The sequence below is a fragment of the Diospyros lotus genome, chromosome 5 (assembly GCF_014633365.1).
Source record: "Diospyros lotus cultivar Yz01 chromosome 5, ASM1463336v1, whole genome shotgun sequence".
In the NCBI taxonomy this organism is placed as follows: Eukaryota; Viridiplantae; Streptophyta; class Magnoliopsida; order Ericales; family Ebenaceae; genus Diospyros; species Diospyros lotus.
In genome coordinates, this window is record NC_068342.1 from 18,159,417 (window position 1) to 18,178,655 (window position 19,239).

At 36.4% G+C, this 19,239-nt stretch overlaps 2 protein-coding genes and 1 non-coding gene across 5 annotated transcripts; 1 reads left to right on the top strand and 2 right to left on the bottom strand.

The window, feature by feature from the left end:
• Positions 1-222: 222 nt before the first annotated feature.
• Positions 223-10,819, bottom strand: LOC127801661 (uncharacterized). 2 transcript variants are annotated; one of them, XM_052336963.1, is made up of 14 exons: positions 9,817-10,818; positions 9,483-9,569; positions 7,964-8,073; positions 7,508-7,558; positions 7,081-7,252; positions 6,288-6,605; positions 5,993-6,196; positions 3,607-4,086; positions 3,305-3,514; positions 3,009-3,197; positions 2,037-2,200; positions 1,697-1,849; positions 1,500-1,578; positions 223-681 (listed from the first exon to the last, which is right to left on the bottom strand). In XM_052336963.1, the coding sequence occupies exons 1-14, from the start codon at positions 10,243-10,245 to the stop codon at positions 223-225; spliced, it is 3,105 nt and encodes a 1,034-aa protein (XP_052192923.1). In that variant the 5' UTR covers positions 10,246-10,818. The 2 variants fall into 2 exon arrangements, with proteins under 2 accessions (XP_052192923.1, XP_052192924.1); XM_052336964.1 differs by having other exon boundaries at positions 609-747; positions 9,817-10,819.
• Positions 10,820-13,551: 2,732 nt separating this feature from the next.
• TRNAG-UCC (transfer RNA glycine (anticodon UCC)) lies at positions 13,552-13,623 on the top strand. Its single transcript has one exon. It is a non-coding gene; the product is annotated as a tRNA-Gly (tRNA).
• Positions 13,624-14,035: 412 nt separating this feature from the next.
• On the bottom strand, positions 14,036-18,899 carry LOC127801017 (UDP-D-xylose:L-fucose alpha-1,3-D-xylosyltransferase MGP4). 2 transcript variants are annotated; one of them, XM_052335780.1, is made up of 4 exons: positions 18,217-18,899; positions 17,412-17,573; positions 16,378-16,593; positions 14,036-14,664 (listed from the first exon to the last, which is right to left on the bottom strand). In XM_052335780.1, the coding sequence occupies exons 1-4, from the start codon at positions 18,694-18,696 to the stop codon at positions 14,449-14,451; spliced, it is 1,074 nt and encodes a 357-aa protein (XP_052191740.1). In that variant the 5' UTR covers positions 18,697-18,899; the 3' UTR covers positions 14,036-14,448. The 2 variants fall into 2 exon arrangements, with proteins under 2 accessions (XP_052191740.1, XP_052191741.1); XM_052335781.1 differs by lacking the exon at positions 14,036-14,664 and adding an exon at positions 14,671-15,304.
• Between the last annotated feature and the right edge of the window lie 340 nt (positions 18,900-19,239).

Here is a 19,239-nt window from a genome sequence, read left to right on the forward strand (position 1 = left end):
AAAACAATCACACGGGACAAAAAGAATAATAGCATGCACATATTTCACTGGCATCATTATCAGCAGGATGCAACTTCTACTGCTGCTGCTACTACTACTACTACGTACAAAGCCCTCGCTTTCAGAATACAAACCTAAGCATCCTTCTGACAAAAATGAAAAAATGAAGAGATACATTCAACCCCAAAAAAAGAAAAGAAAAGAAAAATTGGTCGGTCAATGCTATCTCAAAAGCCTGGCCATGGCCAGCGTAGAGTTTGTACCTTCTTCCTCCTCCTCCTCCGGTGGAGGCTTCACATACTTGCCTATAGTTTTCTGGCGACGCCGTCTTCTCATCCTCGACATTTTATCCCTGCTCTGTTGCTTTCTCTTCTCTTTCTCTTGATTTCTTAGGTTTCTTTCCTTCTCGTACACTCCCTGCCAGAAGACTTCCCCCGTGGACGGCCACAGCCATCGCCTCTTGGGGCGATCAGAGTCGAACTCCTCGGCGAGGTCCTCGTCCATGCTCTTGAGGACACTGTATGCGAACCATTTGACCCACATGTGACCCCTCCGATTCTTCAACTTGTGTTGTTCTTGCATTGCTCCGGTCTCCGGATTCACATACACCATCCTCCTCGGGCTATGATATGCCCACACATTCACAAGTAGCTCCAGCAACCGTGTATAGCAATGCTTGTCCTGAGTGTTGGGCAAGAAGCCATCATTCCATATCCTACTAAATCAACCTTTCTAGCAAACCATACTCTGAAATAATTAAAGAAAGGGGGTCTGAAGGAATTAAATGAAGAAACAGAAATATGAAGAGGGCGAGGGAAGAAGTAGCTTGAGAATTAGTTTCTCCAAGGGCCAAGACATACATCTCTGTGACACTCAGGGCGCTTAGTCAAACTCAAATAATGACCAATATGTGTATCAGGTTTTATGATATGCATCTACTGAGGGGCGATCAGAAATGACAAAAATCAGATGAAACAAAATAATATCCTTTTTGATTTCTACGACTTTTAAAATGATGCCTTCAAATCGGTTTTAGCTTTGGAGAATGTTCACTCCTTCGCCAATAACCTACTGGAATGATCAAATTAATGAGGCAATGGCATCATCCTATTCTTTTATAGTCACAGAATTCATAAATGTGGCATTGTAACATTGTTGGTTAAGTTTGTCTGTCAAGAGAAGTCAGCGCCAGCTTGAACTAGACATTACATCGGAGTTGGTTGTTTTTAAGGTCCTGGGCATGGGAACCCCCCCAGTTGAAACAATAATCTGTATTCTACTCTTTGGGGTACCAAATCAGAATCAATTCTATTCTTGAAGAAACCAGAAAAAGAAAGCAAGATTAAGTTAATTTGCAAGACACCAAGGTAGTTGTTTGACTTAGCCACACACACAAAAAAAAAGAAGAGGAAAAAATAGTAGTTGTTTGACTTAGCCACACACACACCAAAATAAAAAAGAAGGAAAAAACAGTAGTTGTTTGAGCAGTTTAAGATTACCTTGGATAAACTCAGATAACAATCACCACTTTGATGGTGTTCGTCATAAAATTGCGCATCCAGTGCATCTACAAACATTCTGCAAATGACATCACCTCATTACCAACAATATCACAAGACACTGAACGCTTAAATCCCTCTTGACAAATAAAACCATAACCAGCATTTAGAGTCAATGAATGTGCAAATTTCCCAACCTGGAAAACATTACAAATTCCAAGAAGGACTTGGTTGGCAAAACCCAGCTGTGCATAACAGACCATGTGCCCCCATCTACAGGCATGGGAGGAAACATAGTCTCATTACGTTTTATCCTGTACATCTGTTTTAGAGCCTCAGAGAAGGCATATCTGCAGTCAACATTGACACGGAGAAAAGTCAACCCCAGGTGGAACACCCAAATCGGAAAATGGAATATACAAGGTAAATTGAATGCTTTTGGCTGAGATACACAACAACAGCAACAACAATCGCAAACCTTAATCTATTTGGCAGAGATAATTGAACAAATTTAGGTAACAGAAATGTCACCCTTACTTGCAGTTTCCAGCATTTATAGCATCGCAAAATGACCAAAAATCCTGTCGCAATGGGTTTCTTGGATCCATGTCCATACGAACCCAAAAGTAGAGCGCGTCACCATGCCTTCGTGCTTGGATGGCATCTAATAATGCTGATTCAGCAGTCTTAGACAAAGATTCCTGTGTAAGCCCCGATATTAGACATGAAGCAATACCATGTCAAAGCACATTAAATAAACACAAAGTTTTTGCTGTAACTTTGATTTCTGCATGTAATAACCGAAAAAAGATAATTGTTACAGAACCTACCATCAGAAAGACTCAACTAAATTGTCAAGAAAGGTTTTTTATGGTGCCGTAAGAGCTGAAGGCTGTTCACAAGACAATGTAATCTCACCAATGGCACTCAAAGAGGGTACAAATCAACCATCAGTAACTCTATTGGAGTAAATGATGCTTTGCCCAGATCTTAGGTTTTAAGATTTGAAAATTCAGAGAGAATCAGACAATAAAATTACAATTTTTCTCAGCAATTTCTGATGACATTGTGCAAATAATTTGTCACATTTGAAACATCATAACTGCCTTGTTCCTTTCCAAAATACCCAAGCTAATAGACAAAGTTCTCAACAGAATTTTTTGTTACCACGACTTGTGAATCCAATTTGATTTATATTCTATGGTAATTCATGAATACTCCATGCTACAAAGACCATACCCTGATTACAGGTCATCATTTATAGTGGACAAAGATCGTCTAATATTTCATCTACTGGCTGCAAGGCCTACTAATTTCAACGAAAGGCCATTTTGACAGACAACAAACAAAGAACAACAAATTCAACCACAGGTCTGCTTTCAACAGAAAATGCTTTCAACATCTGCCTCCAATTTCCAAGGGTGAAAAAGAAAAAAAAAGGAAGAAGTTGAATTGTAGATACTCAGGGAATAGAACTTCAGAGCAAGGTTACTGTGAGTGATCACACACCTTCCTTGCTGTTGCTCTCCATGATTGGAACCCTATCCAAGAATTTTTATGTATGCGATCAACATGGTTAGCAATTACAAAAAGGGCTCCATATTCACCAAGGACATCACGGTAGTAAGGGTTGTTGAGAAGTGGAAGGCGGGCAGGTCCATCAATATCATCTGCTCCAGACCTTCGGCCTTTGTTGGACTGCAACACAGATTATGTGACCACTTCAAATAAGGAAAAAGCATTGCTTCCTTCTTCATCAACTTTCAAAAAGTACTACAATAAGCACTGATGATAAGAGTACTCACCAGACCAATTCCACGGTACAGTGAAGTATGGTGCAAAAAAGGCCAGGTCCCTTCCCCAAAGTATGGTTCATAGATGCATAACGGCTGGCCAGTTCTTTCAAGCTCTCCATCATCCCTTTCATGCAAATCATTCTTTAACCGATCAGCCCTTTTGGCAATTCGGTATACATCATCCCATGTACCCCGTGGCTGGTCAGTTCTATCCTTCAACTGCACCAAGTTCCAAAATGGCATAATTTCAAGAACAAAAACAACAGAAAGCAATCATCAAAACAAACACAACAGCTGTCTGTATCTATTACCTCTTCTTCTTCTCTTCTCTTCTTTGAATATGCGATATCAATGTACTTTTGCTCCTTCCAGATACTGTATAAGAATGTTTCATCTGCAGCAGTCACAGAACCAGAACTCTGGGTTCGATTCCAGTGCTTTTCAATATCCTCTAGAAATTTGTGGCCTCTTAAGGCTCTGTTTGCATTTGTTGAATCTGACATTGACTCAAACAGTTGCCATTGCCATTCTTCTTTCAATTGGCTAGGTATATCTGTCACAGCCTTGGAAGGTGCAATTTCTGATTGGAGCTTGAGAACATTTCCCACCAGAGAAGCATACCCTTCAACAGTTTCTGAAACCATTAGGTTGTTGGCAATGCGTTTTCCAATAGATGCAATATTGTGAGCTAAAGGTGATAATTTCCCATTTGAAACCACTTGTAACATAATCTCTGTAAGGACCCCTATATTATCCTTGGGAAAAAGATAACCATTCACCCTGTCATCAACCTAATTGTTATTGCCAATGCAGTCAGTAGCTTGCAGGAAAAGCAGAAAACACTAACTTGGTGAAAGAAATTTAATATACAACAAAATAAAAAAAAAAATAAAGATTCAAATGTGAACTATGAAATAAAAAGTAGGCATGAAGGTCAGAAATCCTAGGGATTAATAACCTCTGGATATGATAGTTTGTCTTTAGAATTTACTACATTTTATAAGATACCTATAAGATCATCTTTGTTGTACGCCATAAATGTTAAGCAGCGAAGCATCAACATATGCAAAATGAGCGTAACGAAATGAGAATGTTAAGATGGATGTGCGACCATACAAGAAAAGATAAAATTAGAAATAAAGTTATTTGTAATATAGTTGGAGTGGTTCCCCATTGAAGATAAGAAGTTGAGATAGGATCAAGATGATTTGCTAATGTGAAAAGAAGACCAATAGACAGCTCCTGTGAAGAGAGCAGATGGAATAAAAAAGTAGAGGAATACGAAGAAAAATTTGGTGGAATACTTTTAGGTAATATATGAGTTATAAGGGCCATAAAGCAGATAAGGCCATTAATAGAAATGCCCTGCGAGCAAGAATTGATGTAGTCCATCCCATGTAGTGGGATCAAAGCTTGATATGTTGTTGGATATGATAATTCATCTTTATAGGTGGGGAAAAACAATTATGTCCCACATATTAATTGGTTTGAAATAATGGGAAAGTGCATATGGCATTTTATGCAATAATAAGATTCCATTAAAGCTAAAAAAAAAACATTTTATTGGATAGCTATGTGACCAATTTGTTGTATGGCACAAAACATTGGGTAGTAAAGAACTAACATGAGCAAAATATGAATGTAACAAAGATGCTGATGTTAAGATGGATTTGTGACCATATAAGAAAATTACAATTAAGGTTATTTATAATAAGTTTAAAATAGCTCTTACTAAAAATAAGATGCGTGAGACTTGATTAAGATGGTTTAGTCATGTGAGAAAAGATCAACAGAGACACATGAGAAGAGTGGAGGGAATGGAACATGCATCTAGTAAAACAGGTAGGAAAGAACCAAGAAAAATTTGGTCGGAGACACTCAGGTACGATACAAGTTATAGGGGCCTTATAGAATATAAGGGCATAGATAGAAATGACTAGAGAACTGGAATTTATATAATCAACCCCACACAGTGAGATAAAAGGCTTGATATGTTATATATTAATTGGTTGCTAATGTGAGATCCTTAGGCAAAATATCTACCACTAAACCATGAGATAGTATGATCTAAAAAAGTTTACTCAATTGAATCACAATTTGCATGAAAGATGGGGTCTGTAAATATCCTTGTTCCAGTCCTTGAGGCAATTGATCACAAGAAGGTTCACTTAAACTAGGATCTTAAACTCTATTAAATTAAATTGATAAGGGTCTTCCAATACAGTCTCCTCATCCTGACATGATTCTACATGATAATGAACTCCCATCTCCATAAATTTGAGCATGCAGAAAATGGAGGTTTGTTTTGATGGGTTGAAAAACAATAAATGAAAGACTATAGATATGCATATCCATGAAAGGCTGTTCTACCTATACGAACAAGGGAATAAGGAGGTATCACTTAATTTAGTGCATGGACTAATGGTAGAAGGGCAATGACTGGCTTCCGAAAGCATTTAAGATATTGTTAAGATAAATATACCGGCCACAAAACCAGATGAAACATTCATAAGATCCAGAGCAATGATCGACTTCAAAAAGCTTCAGATTAAAGGCATCAATTAAGTCTCATATAAGACATTGTCCAGATGAACATGTAAAAATATTAATGGTTCACAAACTACGGTTAATGCCAATAAGAGTCTCTTTAATAACTGAATGACATGCATATGCATAGAGAGAGCATCAGAAGCATACATATTTCCTGATCATGGAGAGATCTGGAGCAATAATTGGCTTCCCAAAGCACATAGCTTTTACCAAAATGCCAGGAAAAGATTGCTCTTCAAGGAAGGATCCATATATCACAAGGTCAGTCATACTTAGAATACTGTTTACATTTTCATCAACAGCAACATGCTTCACAATGTCCCTTGGGTATCCCAAATTAAGAGCAATTGCCTATGACAAAGAATAACAAATATAAAAACTCAGCAGCATGAAGCCAAAGAAGAAGCAAACCAAAGATCTCACTCATTATCCAAAACCTTACCTCTATAGCCACACTATAATTCCCAGTTGAATCACTGCTTAAAACAATGATCTTAAGATCAGAAGTTGAATTGGTATCAGATTGGAATCCTGCAAATAGTGGCCTTAGAGCTTTTAAAATTAAGGCATGCTCCAGCCACAAGCCTCTGTACAAAATTTGACTTCCCACAATTGTGATAACAAAGTCATCAGTTCCATGATCCATCTTAGTGGATCTATTATCTTTGTACAAAACCATGAAGTTGTCTACTTCCCATGCTTCAGCAGGAGAACCCGGAATAACAAAGTAGTTTCCAGAATCACATGCTGCGTAAAACATCTGCAAAAAAGCATGCATGGCATATTTTAAAACCGACCTATGCCTGTATAGTAGTGAACCAAGTCAACTTGAAGTATAATGATGCTTATAAAGAGATCAAACAACCTCAAGCAATGTATAAACAAAATATTTCCATGTAAAGGAGAGGACATGATCAGACAGGCCCGATTTGCATAAAGCATAAGATAAATGGAAAATGAATAGTGATAGGAGATGTGTTTTATACTATGGATATAATGTCACAATGAATTGGATATGAATATAAAAAAACACAGATCCTATAACTGAATAGCTCTTTTATTTCCTGTTGGACTGTTCAGCATGCCCTTGAAAAATAGTTGATAAAAAAAATGTTATTGTGCAGTCAGTTCCACTTTTAAGACTCGTTATTCATTAATGATTATGTTATAGACACTAACATAGACACCATATTGGCAGCACAGTAGCTAAATAACAAGGCTCTAATGAGTATTACCGGCAGGGCATAGTTTGGGAAGACAACAACAGTAGCACGATTGAAGAGTCTCTGCCAATCATTTAGAAGCCCAATCTGGCCCCTCAATATGTATTGTCTCAAATGAGTGGCAAGTGTTCTGTCATGGATGCTCCATATAAGAGGTACAGATTTGAAAGGTTCCTGCAGGAGACTGTGACAAGTAAAATCATTCACTTTAATCGATAAAAGAAAACACCAACTTGCTATTACAGGATCAAAATAATAGAGGTTTCATCAACCATTGAATTAGGTATTACTGTATTAGTTAATCTGAAATATGGGATGCTTACTTTCGATGTCCTGTGAAATAAACTGTACTTTTAAGAAAAATAGGAGAAGGGGAGAAAAACTTGCAGCAACAAATTTGGGTATTCATAAGGGTCTTGACTAACATGATAAAACTTACTTATAAATGACTTCCCTGGCTTCAATCGAGTTGACAATTATGCCGTTATAGCTGCATCAAGTAAATACAACAATGAGAAGTGGAGGAAATTAATTGATTCTAGTGAGCTGAAATATTCTCTACACTAAATAACAAGCAACCTACAATGAACTAGAAACTGCAAAAATTTCAAAAAAAAAACTCAACAAAGTGTCAAATCTGCCGAAATCTGTTGTGTTTCTGCTTGCACTGGCACACAATTTCGCAGATAATTCTTCATCACACCAAGGTAAACCAAAAACTACAATGATCCAAGGACTTTTAAGGGCAGCTGCACAGACATATTAAGTAATGGAATACATTATACTCCTTTTTGTGATAATTGGGAGGATCCTAAATTAGGGCACCTCAAAAAGAGAAACACAAACTACAGTTTGGGGCAGAATATAGATGAGGAGACAAACATCACAGGCATACATTAACCAATCTACAGTGATGCCTTCCTTCTCACTGGTTCTGATTATGTTGACTCGAACTCCAATACTTCTCCAAGCATCCAGCACAGGGCCATCTTGAAGCGAATAAACCTGCAATTCGTTACAAAAGATGAAGTTAATACACTTATATTTATCTCATGACATGCTGAAATTGATTATGTTCCGACAGTGAACATTTAGGTTTAGCAGATGAAACAACTCAAATCACTTCAGAAGTCAAGCATGCCCCTATGAGACAAGAAAGTACTTCTAGTCTTATAGTCAAAGGCTTATAAATTTTGCAAGTACTTACAACAAACATAATCATGTTACTCATATGACATTTGAGATAAAAATGTGTACTAGCAGTATGCCAGTCTAATGTTCTCAACATCCAAATCAAATAGAATATGGATGACAAGTTCAGAGAGAGAGACAATAATGAGAGGATAGAAAAAGATAATCCTTTAATCCAAGGAATCAAAGTTCTCCTGACAGGTTCTCAATGTGTTTGCTCCTACATTTGATAGTCCTTTAAATGTCCTTCCACAGATCAATTCATGTTCATCACCTTGGAACTCTGGGGACATAATTGATAGCGCAAACTATTCTAAACTTAGCATAATCCATCATCTTCTGTCCCCCTAACTAGAACACTGGTCCTCTACCTTGTTGATGTTTATATACAAGTCAAGCTGTTGCTTTAATATAACTATGAAAAACGGGCTAGAAGCAAGATACATAACCTATTAATTACTTCTATCTATTCCACAAGCTACATATACAGTATGTGAGGATCAAACAAACCAAGGCATTACAGTACCTATATTTAAATGCAGCAAGGAGTTCATGATGCATTATTAATTACATCAGACCAGGATTGAGTCAAGTTTCACAATGAGGTATCTTAAGACGGTTTTAGGTCCATGTGGGGTGTACCCACCACCACATGGACCATCATTGACTACCTTGCCTTTAAAAGAGGCCAGAATGGGACTCAACAGCCTTGAGTTCATAGAATCGACTCACATATTCGTGAATTATAGATGAGAATCAAACATCTAGTATCCAAAGTAGAGCCAGACAACTGAAGCACAATCTTAATATAAAAGAAGTTACTACGTGGCTACGTGGTCTATTGACAAGAACCCATGAGAAATCTTACAAATGCTACACCTGCATTAATTCACTGCTTTTCAATAAACATTTTACTTTGATGAAGAAATTCAAGATTTCCCTAGCAATATCCAAGATACATAACATCCAATATATTCGCATTGAGAAGCCCCCAACCAACAAGTCTGTTAGCAAGATTGTCTTGAAAGCTCAATTTGATGTATAAATCTGGGCCTGTAGAAGCTATTGTAATATACATTTTGAACACTGCACCAAGTATAAATTACTTCACCAAATGGAAAATAAAGGGTTGTCAGAAAACTTAAAACTAAACCCATAATACCCATTTAAGACAAAAGTTGAAAATTAAGAGAGGGAAAAGGAATTCACGCTTAATGAGTTACCTCAATGTCATACCCAATCCCCCGTAAAGCAACAGCAACTGTGACCATCAGTATCTGCTGTGGGTCAAGTAGCAGATCTCCAAAAATCTACAAGTAGAAATCAAGATGGCACAAGTTAAAAACCCCAAGAACCACACTGCCAAATGGGGTACTCGCCCAAAATAAACAAAACACTGAACCATGCAAACACCCAAAAAAGAAAAAATTTAAACCCACCCACGATAGATCTTGGGAGCACAATGATCAAGGCATCAAGCCATCAACATCAAACTCATTCAACACCAGAACTGAGAAAAGCGAGAAGAATATAGAATTACCAAATGCCACTACTCACCAAAGCAAGCCGGGGCTTTCTGTACCCAAATCTGACCCCAGAAGAGGAATTCACCTCTCTAGACACTTGTTGAAACTTTGCCAAAAGCTTTGACGGCTCAAACTTAATATCCTCCCCAAAATCCAATCCCCCAATCTCCTTCCACAGCATCAAATCCTCAGAAGCCACCCCGCTTTTCTTCCAAGATTCTTCCGATTTCTGAATCACAAAACCAGGCAGGAACATCTGAAACAGAACCGCGAAGAAGAAGAACACGACGACGGCGCAAACCCATTGCCGGTAATCAATCCTCTTGAAAAGCACCAATCTTGCAAATCTTGATCTGAGTCTTTGACCGAATGGGAGCCTCTCGTTCCTGCTCGTTGCCGAGGAAGAACGGAGCAGAGGCTGATCCCTCTTGAACGAAACGCCAGTTTCAAGCGAACCCATTTACAGTCCCATCAAAGTATGCTCGTACAGATTGACACCATACACAAAACGCAGATAAGAACGAACAAAAATGAAGACAGGGAAAGAAAGAGAGACTGAAAGTGCTTTTTCTTTATGTTTTCTTGCTATTTTGAGAAATGGGTTTTGCAGTAGCAGTGGTTACAGAGTGTGTCCTCTGTTGTGCACCATTAAAGAATTCAAGAAGATGCTTGTGAGCATTGGAGTAAAAAGAGACAGCACAGCTACGCAGAGGGAGAAAGAGACCGGATAATAAACAAACAAAGGAGGTGATTAATATACAACACAAATATATATATTTATAAATATATTTACAGATTAAGAAAAGACCACGCTTTGGGCTGCTGATGTGGCTTTGGTGCAAATCAATCGTCAACAAATATCAACGGTAGCCTTAAACAATACACGCCTATATTCTTGTGATTTCCTTTTCTGTTCTTCTATAATGTGTGTGCGTGCTTGCGTGTATATAATATATCGGATTGGTTGTGAACGGACGCTGAAGAAGCGGAGGGAAAGGCATTTTACTATGAATCCCCTGGTTTTTAGAAGGGTTTGTCTGTAAAAGCATATATGAAGCTGAAGGGGGGATGACCTTTGCTCATCTTCGGTGGCCACCATTCTTCCCGTGTGACCGAAATGCCCTTAAGACTGGAATTTGAACGTGCCGGGAAGGGAGGGTAGAACTGTAAATTGAGTATCACCACATTCTGGTGGGTCAAAGGTAAATGCGATGCACGCAACATGTTCCTTTTCTTTCCACCCTCGCAAAAGTCAAAAATTTTCTTGAAAAAAAAAAGAAAAATAGATAGGAAGAAAGAAGGCTATTTTGTGGAATAATAATAATAAAAATCAGATCTTTGATCTCTTGAAATGATTATTCTTGCATGACTTTTAGTATTTGTGCCCTCAATTACATTAGAAGATAATTGAATTCGTAACTCATTAAATTGATATATTATTCATCTGACCATTTAGACTTATGTTTTAAAGACAAATTTTAGATTCTTTGATTTTGATAGTTTATTTTTAGTAACTTATAATTTTTTAAATCATTTTGAAGTCAAAACTTAAAAAACAAACTTGATTGAAAAAATTACGGTAATCACCACCCTAAGGCATGACTTTAGTTACAATAATGATTTATCTTTTTTTATTTTAAAAATTATATAAATTTTACATTACAACATAAAACAAATTAACTATTTCATTACATTATTACATTTGCATGCTTTGTCTTTTATCTCTCTTTCTCTTTTTTTTTTTTTTTTTTTCTCTCTATCTCATTATAAAAAAGTAAAAAAAATATACAATCATCACCAACAAAAGTGGAGCCACATGAGGCCTCCACTGGGCTATATATATTTTTTTAATTTTATTTTTTACAAAGGTAAAAGGACAAGGGAGCCAAGCCCGCCCCGGCTTCCACTTAAAGCTTCCTTTCACTTCTTTTCTTTTTTTATTTTTCTTTAAGTTACAATCTCTATCTCTCTCTTCCAAGCATATTTTTGTAAATCACCAATTTTGTAAAATTCAACCATTTAATCTTAGATCTCACCATAGTTTTACAATAAAAATAATCCCAATCTACAAGAAGATAAGACTTTTAATTTTATAAGTCTTATTTTTAACATAAATTCATTCATGATATATATATATATATATACACGCATACTATTGAGTTTGATAAAAAATTTAAGATCAAATATATAAAATTAATAATGAGGTCATTATATGATATTTTTAAAATATGAGAAGTCATAAAAAATAATTGTAAATTTTTTATTACATTTTAATATTATTATTATTATTATTATACATGGAGAAAAAGGACAAGAGATAGTAAGGGTAGGAACGAGTTGGTTCGATTATAATTTTTAAAATAAGTGTAATTATAACTATGATTATAATTGTAATCGTAATCATATACTTATAGATTTTCATAGCTATGTCTGCAATTGATGAATTAATTGTATATGTGATTTTCGTTTGCAACCATTTTAACAAATTTCAAAATTAAATAGAATTTTTTTATTAAAAATAATTCTTTTATTAAATTAAAGAAATAGACAACAAACACATAAAGGATACATGAAATAGAAAATCAAAATTGAAAATGCATATTTAAATTAGACTTAAATTAGATATTACACAAATTAGAGTTAGTCTAAAAAACATCCAGTAATCGAAATGAAAATATTAAAATAATTACACATTTTATGAGAAATGATTTTGTTATTTTTTTTTTTGGAAAATTGTTATGACATATTTTAAGGTAACAATTTCATTTATTAAATATTATTATAAATAAATTACAACTTAAAGGATATTTTATAAAAGCATACATATATAAATTATTAATTTATAAACTAATACTATATAATATAAAATTATATATATAATTATTTATTATGATTGTTATTGTGATTTTTTTTTGTTATGGTTACGATTTATTTATGATAAGATAATTGTAATTCGTAATATTTTTATTTGTTTAATGTGATTGTGTTGTACCTATTTTATTTGATTTTTAACTATATTTTGTGATTATAAATTTTTTTACAAAATAAAAAATCCTCGCATACCCTAATGAGAAGAAAAAAAAAGCATAATCGTTGATCAGTCATGAATCCTCCCCCACCAGTGACGGAGATAAAAAAAAATAATTGGTTGAGTGTTGTATAATTTAATATTTATCTATTAATTAAATAAATAGGAGGAGGTATGTGCTACAAATAAAATATTAAAAATACAAAGTGCAATTTACGAAAAAAGAAGAAGGTAAATGAGAGAATACCTCAAACATGCATGTAGGCTAGAACGTACGTAGGATGAAAGAGAATATTAGAAAAATGGGTGGGTGTGTGAGATTGAATGACACAAACTGATGGGGACTTAAGGAAGATGCTTTCTTTCTGGCTTCTAAAACCAACCATACAAATTATTAACAGCAAACACAGTGCGTCATCGTCGTCCTTCCGTCGCCCCGCCGACACACTCCCACTTCTACTTTTACAGTTTTCTTTCTAATTATAGTACCCATTTGAAGAAGCTGAGTTTAAATAAAATTAAAATTAAAATGATGATCAAACACTCTCTTTATAGGCTGCGGCTGACATCGAATTCAACTCAACCTGTAAAGTTAAGTGTTGAGCTATTTATTTATTTAAACTTGATTTCAAAAGTTATAAAAAAGCAAAGTTAAGTTACCGTTGACGTAACGGCTTCTTTTATTGTTCTTGTTATGTTTCTATTCCAATCTGCAAGTGAGCTGAGTCAGTCCAAGGTGCGTCTGTAGTCCAACGGTTAGGATAATTGCCTTCCAAGCAATAGACCCGGGTTCGACTCCCGGCAGACGCATGCGCACGCCCTCTCCAACTTGATTGATGCTATTTTTATTTATTTATTTATTCATCATAGCGCATCGGGACCATTTTAAAGCTGCATTATTACTACTGTTCCCGATCAGTGAATATCACAATGTTTTTTTTTTTTTTTCTTTTCCATAAAATTTTGTTGGAGAGAGAGGTCGGGTCAGTCACCCAGTGCAAAGGGGAAGAAGAAAACATATAAAATAACAAGATAAGTGTAAAGTAGAAAAGCCACATAATTCCTGGAGCCTTTTCTTTACCCAAATGTGGGTGTGGGAGTGGGACCAATGTAGAGGGAAGAAAAATTAATTGTCTCTGAGCAAATAAATATTCACCAAGACAAGCCGTCAGGGTCTAGATTCTGTATAAATTAGTTGTTAGTTGGACTTGGAGCATTGGCATTGCCATAAATATCTGATCTAAATTAAAGTAAAATGCAGAAGAAAGAAAGCCCAGACCCCAGTAGCTGCTATACAGAAGGGAATTGAATACTCTTTAAGGTACAAGTGAAGTGGTTGAAAGAAACAAAGATTAACAAAATTGTTGCACAAGCAAAGACTATAAATGCTGTAAGAAACAAATTGGTCAGAGGTTAAAGAATGAGCTGTAAAATGACCAAATGGAGAGTCTTTATCTCAACTGCCACTGAATGCTTCAACTTAACTCCTCCCCGTTTATCCAAAACCTGCCAGCCTGCCGGGCACAAATGAGCCCTCTTCTGGATCGCGAGGCAAAAATATTCAATGCTGCTTCAGATCATCAACGGTTCCAAAAGGCGCCCTCCCACTTTCACTTGCTGCTACCATGATGTAATCTAATCTGATCTACCAAGGGGCGACTCCTTTGAGTGATCGCCGTCCACCAGCCAGAGACTGTAGTCTCGGAAACGCTTTATTTTCTTATCAAAACCCGTTATATAGTTATTGTGGATGATAACATGCATTCCCTTTGTCTCCTGCACCCATGTCTGGTTTTTGAAGTATAATCCTCCGGTTGGAAATGCTGCCTGCGGGAGTAGATACAGATCCACCTACAACAACAATGAACAACAAATATATGAGCAACTACTTTTGAAAGATAATATAATCCTATTGCTACACAAATTCAATAAAACCAAACATCAGAAAAGCCTGCTTTATTTTCTGATTCATCAATATGGTTATTGAATCCTAAGGTATGCTTTTGAAAGCTTATCAGGAGGATTTGATGCCAGTTCAATTAAGAACATATTGCCACCCATGCATGGAACAATATGTGACAAGAAAAAGAGTTACAGACAAGCATAGGATGAATTTTGCAGCAAGAACTAAACGTAAATAGGAAACTTCAATATATATATGTATGTATATATATATTGAATAGGAAACATGTATAGAAAGCAAAGCACCAGACTATAGCTCATTCTAAAAATTTCTGCTATCATGGAAAAGATACACTTGGAATTGAAGTGCAGTAAAGCACCATAACTAAGTCCTATTTAGCAACACATAAATAAAACAAAAAATCCTCTTCTTTATTCTTTTTTTGACATTAACAAGCCGAGAAGAAAAAAGAAAATCCATGCCACCACTTTTGGAACTGAAAAGGTACTCCCTGCAATTTCAGTCAAATGCACTTTAGCTCCTCATTCCTCAACCACTTTCTCGACCTAGAAAGTTTAAAGAAGACATCTGCACATGTAATATGAGAACAAATATAGCGAGTTTTTACAAAGTTTAAAACTATTTACTAATAAATTTTACACAACTTATTCCCCATAGAACCTCTTGGGTTACATCACTCATTCCACACAGCAGCTTTTGTCAAAAATGCAGCAAGTATTGTTTTTTTTAAATGGCATAACTGCAAATGCAGTTTATCCTTTGAAGCATTAACAGCAAATGTGTCTTATGCTTTTGGAAACATAAACTGGCCTTACACATTTGGGTTATTGTTAATGGAAAGCATAAACAGCAAATGCATAAAGGTGGTTTATGTTTTGCATGCATAAACCACCTTTCCAAGGATAAATGCATTTCCGGTTACACCATTTTTTTTTTTTTTTGAAAAAACGTGCTGCATTGAGCCTTTTTGTTTGACAAAAGATAGTGTGTGGAATGACTGATGTGACCAACAGTTTTAGTGTGGGAAGAACTTTTGTCTGGGTTTTGTCCTGTAATTTCTTTTCTAGATGGTTTCAAATTTTGAAAGGAGGATCAAGGACAAGAAAAAGCTGATGAAGAACAAGGAGCAGTCTACAAATAATTGTCGGAAAATTATCCATGGATAGTACCTCAACCCTCTAGTTAGCTGGTGCCTGGTCTAAAATCAGCAAACAGATTTTACAGTCACTTGATTGCCATGAAATGAAGGATTCCACCACAACATGAGGGAGGAGGCCCAACTTATCTTGTGATGCTAGCAAATGGAGGCTACTTGGATTAATCTTGCATCATCTTCTGATGCGGTACGCATAATTGTCTAAGTTTGCTAAATAAATGGGGCATATATCTAAAACAATGCTGCCATATAGAATCTATAACATTCTTTTTAATAAATAAACCTTGATATTGAGCTTCCATGTATCAATTCCAAACCTAGTTTTCATGATTGCAGACTGCAGTCAATGGGCAATTCTTGTAGGCATTTTGAAAAGTTGCTTTTAACAATATCATTAAGGTAACCAAATTTCATATATACGACTGTTAAATTAAATAGTTTATAGTCTATACAAGCAATAGAATTACATGGTAGTGATAGATACCTGTCCTGCCGTTTTGTTTAGTGCCCAGTTAAAAGCAGGCTGATCATTTGACTTTTTAGCTTTAGACCATGGCTGAGCTTGGAGCTCTTCAATCCATTTCTTCATAACTAGTTTTGCACCATTGGTTGGGCGCAAGTAAATCATGCAACTGCATATGTAAGTCCGACCCTTTTTCCCTGGAGGCGGCAAATTGTGTGAATGGTTCAAAGGTTTCACCTGCTTGTTCCAGGTGGCCAAAATACCAGTAATTAATTCACCCATAGCATTGAAAAAGATAGTAGCAGTTTAACTGATTAATAACACAAGTGCACTGGTGAATGGAATGGGGCAAGGCATTGCATCCAAGCTATTTAATTTAAAACAAACTAATCTTCTATAAGCTCAAATCATTATTCACATCCAGTTATAAATTGTGTTAAAAGAAAATAAAAGTTCCAATATTCCCTTGCGTAGTTCATAGGCTTCACTATGGACCTATATCTTCCCCACCCCTCCATTTTAGGGCGTGGTTGAATAGAGGGATTTCAAATGACGTCATTTGAAAATTGGAATTTCAAATTTTATCAATTGAAATGGCACCTATATAGGTGTCATTTTAAAATCTTCTATTTATAGGATCTAAATCTAAAGGGAATTTGGACCCGAATACAAATGCTTTCAAGTTTCAACAAAAGAATATCCAAAGTCCAAACAATGAATTTAGAATTTCAAATTCCAAATTCCAAATGATATGGTCAAATGACCCTATCCAAATGCAACCTTAAGCTATTTGCACTAGGCATACTCATTGCATGTGGAATAGCCACCAAACCATGCGTACAAGGCCAGAGCACAAAAATCTATTTGTGGGCCCTCTGCAAAGGGGTTTGAAACTTAGTTGTAGGGGATGTCACTATAGCCTCTTACTACCAGGTCAACCTTGAGTATAAAGACCTATATCTTTTAATAGCATTTTTAGTGCAGTATAATCCATAATCCATTAGTAAGATGTATTAATAATTTATAAATACTTATAGAAAAGTAAGCATACTTACTGCAGCCATATCATCAGTGAAGTAGACATCATGCTTCCCTTGCAAATAAGGAAATGGGTCTGCTAACCAGACCATGTCAACATCGTTGTACATAACATTATATCCAAGTTCTAATATTTGCAGGAGGTGGCGTGGCCTTCTAGATGTAAAATTGAAGAATCCCTGAAAGAGAAAACTAACCAAGGTTATTATGAGAGGCTTCTTAAATTAAGTTAGTAGAACATGGGCAAAAAATATTAGTTAAAATACAGGCTCATTCTACCAGAAAATCTTTAGACATTTCATTTTGGTATGGAAGGCTGCCGAGGCCAAGACATGAATCCATGACATGATCAAGGCTAAATATGATCCCATAGTGTTATCAATAAACCATGCAAGAAAGGAGATACAATATTGTCTAACAAAAGATAGCATCCTCAAGACACCATCCTTCTCCAAAATTACATTGCTAGAAATCGAATTCTATCATTTTGAGACAGTGTGAGACTTTTCATGTCAGCAACCATGTCGTATATAGTAATTTCATTTCGGATTAGACAAAATATTTTTCATATTCTTGTAAAAGATCCGTCTGCTGAGTATAATCATTTCATTACGGATATCAAAAGATTTCCAATTTAGGAAGTGTTAATTTGAAATTCATGCACTACTGAATCTTTTTTTTTTTTTTGAATTGCAACTCTGAACTTCTGAATGTACTAGGTTTAGGCAAGGTACTCGTAAGGTTTAAAAGAAATAAACAAATTTACAGTTGTTGTCATAAGTTAACTTGAAAAATATAAAATAAAGCCCATAAACAATGTACCTGAGATCCAAATTTGTGGGCAACCTGAGCTTCAGGCGCCGGCGGGACGAGGACGGCGTGGCCAGGCCACCGCTCATTGACCTTGTAAAGCGTGGCGTAGTCCTCGGCGATCACAAGCACCTTCTCCTGATGCCTTTGCCGCGCAACGCTGATCAGCCAATTATTCAGAAACGGCAAGTAGGGTTCGCTCACGGCGCACATTATGACTGTCCCGTTCTTGGCCGCAAAGGCTGCGGCCTCCGCCAGGCTGTAGTCCCGCCACCGCGAGACGGCGGAGCGGGAGCCGGTGAAGAGGCCCTGAGGCTGGGGGATCCACGGCGCGAAGACGCCCAAAAGGACGAGCAGGGAGAGGAGGGCCAGGAAGCCGGTGCGGGTGAAGATGATGGTGGTGGCTTTCTGGTAATTGGTGGGAGTGCGAGGGGAATTCGGGAGAGAGCCTGAGGGAATGTTTTGGATCGGCCGTTGATGGAGAAACGACATTGGTTTCCAACAATGGCTACACTCACTCGTATCTGTGTGCTTACTCCAAATTGCAGGGGTTCTGTTCTCCGATCGCTGGAAATCTAGGGTTTGAGATTGGATCCAATCAGGAAGGAATTCGATTGTGAGAGCTTCAATTTGGATCGCTGGGGCTGGGAGTCGGCTACACTGCTCTGCTCCAGTGGCGATCTGATTCTGACGTATTTTCTTTTAGAGAAAAAAAAAAAAAAAAAAACCGACACTAAGATACCCAGCCCTGTGCAACGATGTATTATTTTTGTTAATTACACTTGCCTCTTCGTTTTAGCCAAAATTCCGGAACGTTCCCTCCATTTTACTAAATTATTGAGACAACTTTCTCCGCTAAAGCAAGATAAAATTACCGTTTTACTTTTTTTTTTCTTTTTCCAAATTATAAAAAAAATAAAAAATATCATGCGGTGGTCAATTGCTGTCAACCCGACATTAGTGGGGTTTAACCATTTTGTTAATGATAATTAATTGTTATTGATTTTTTTTTAAACAAAAATAATAAAAAGAATA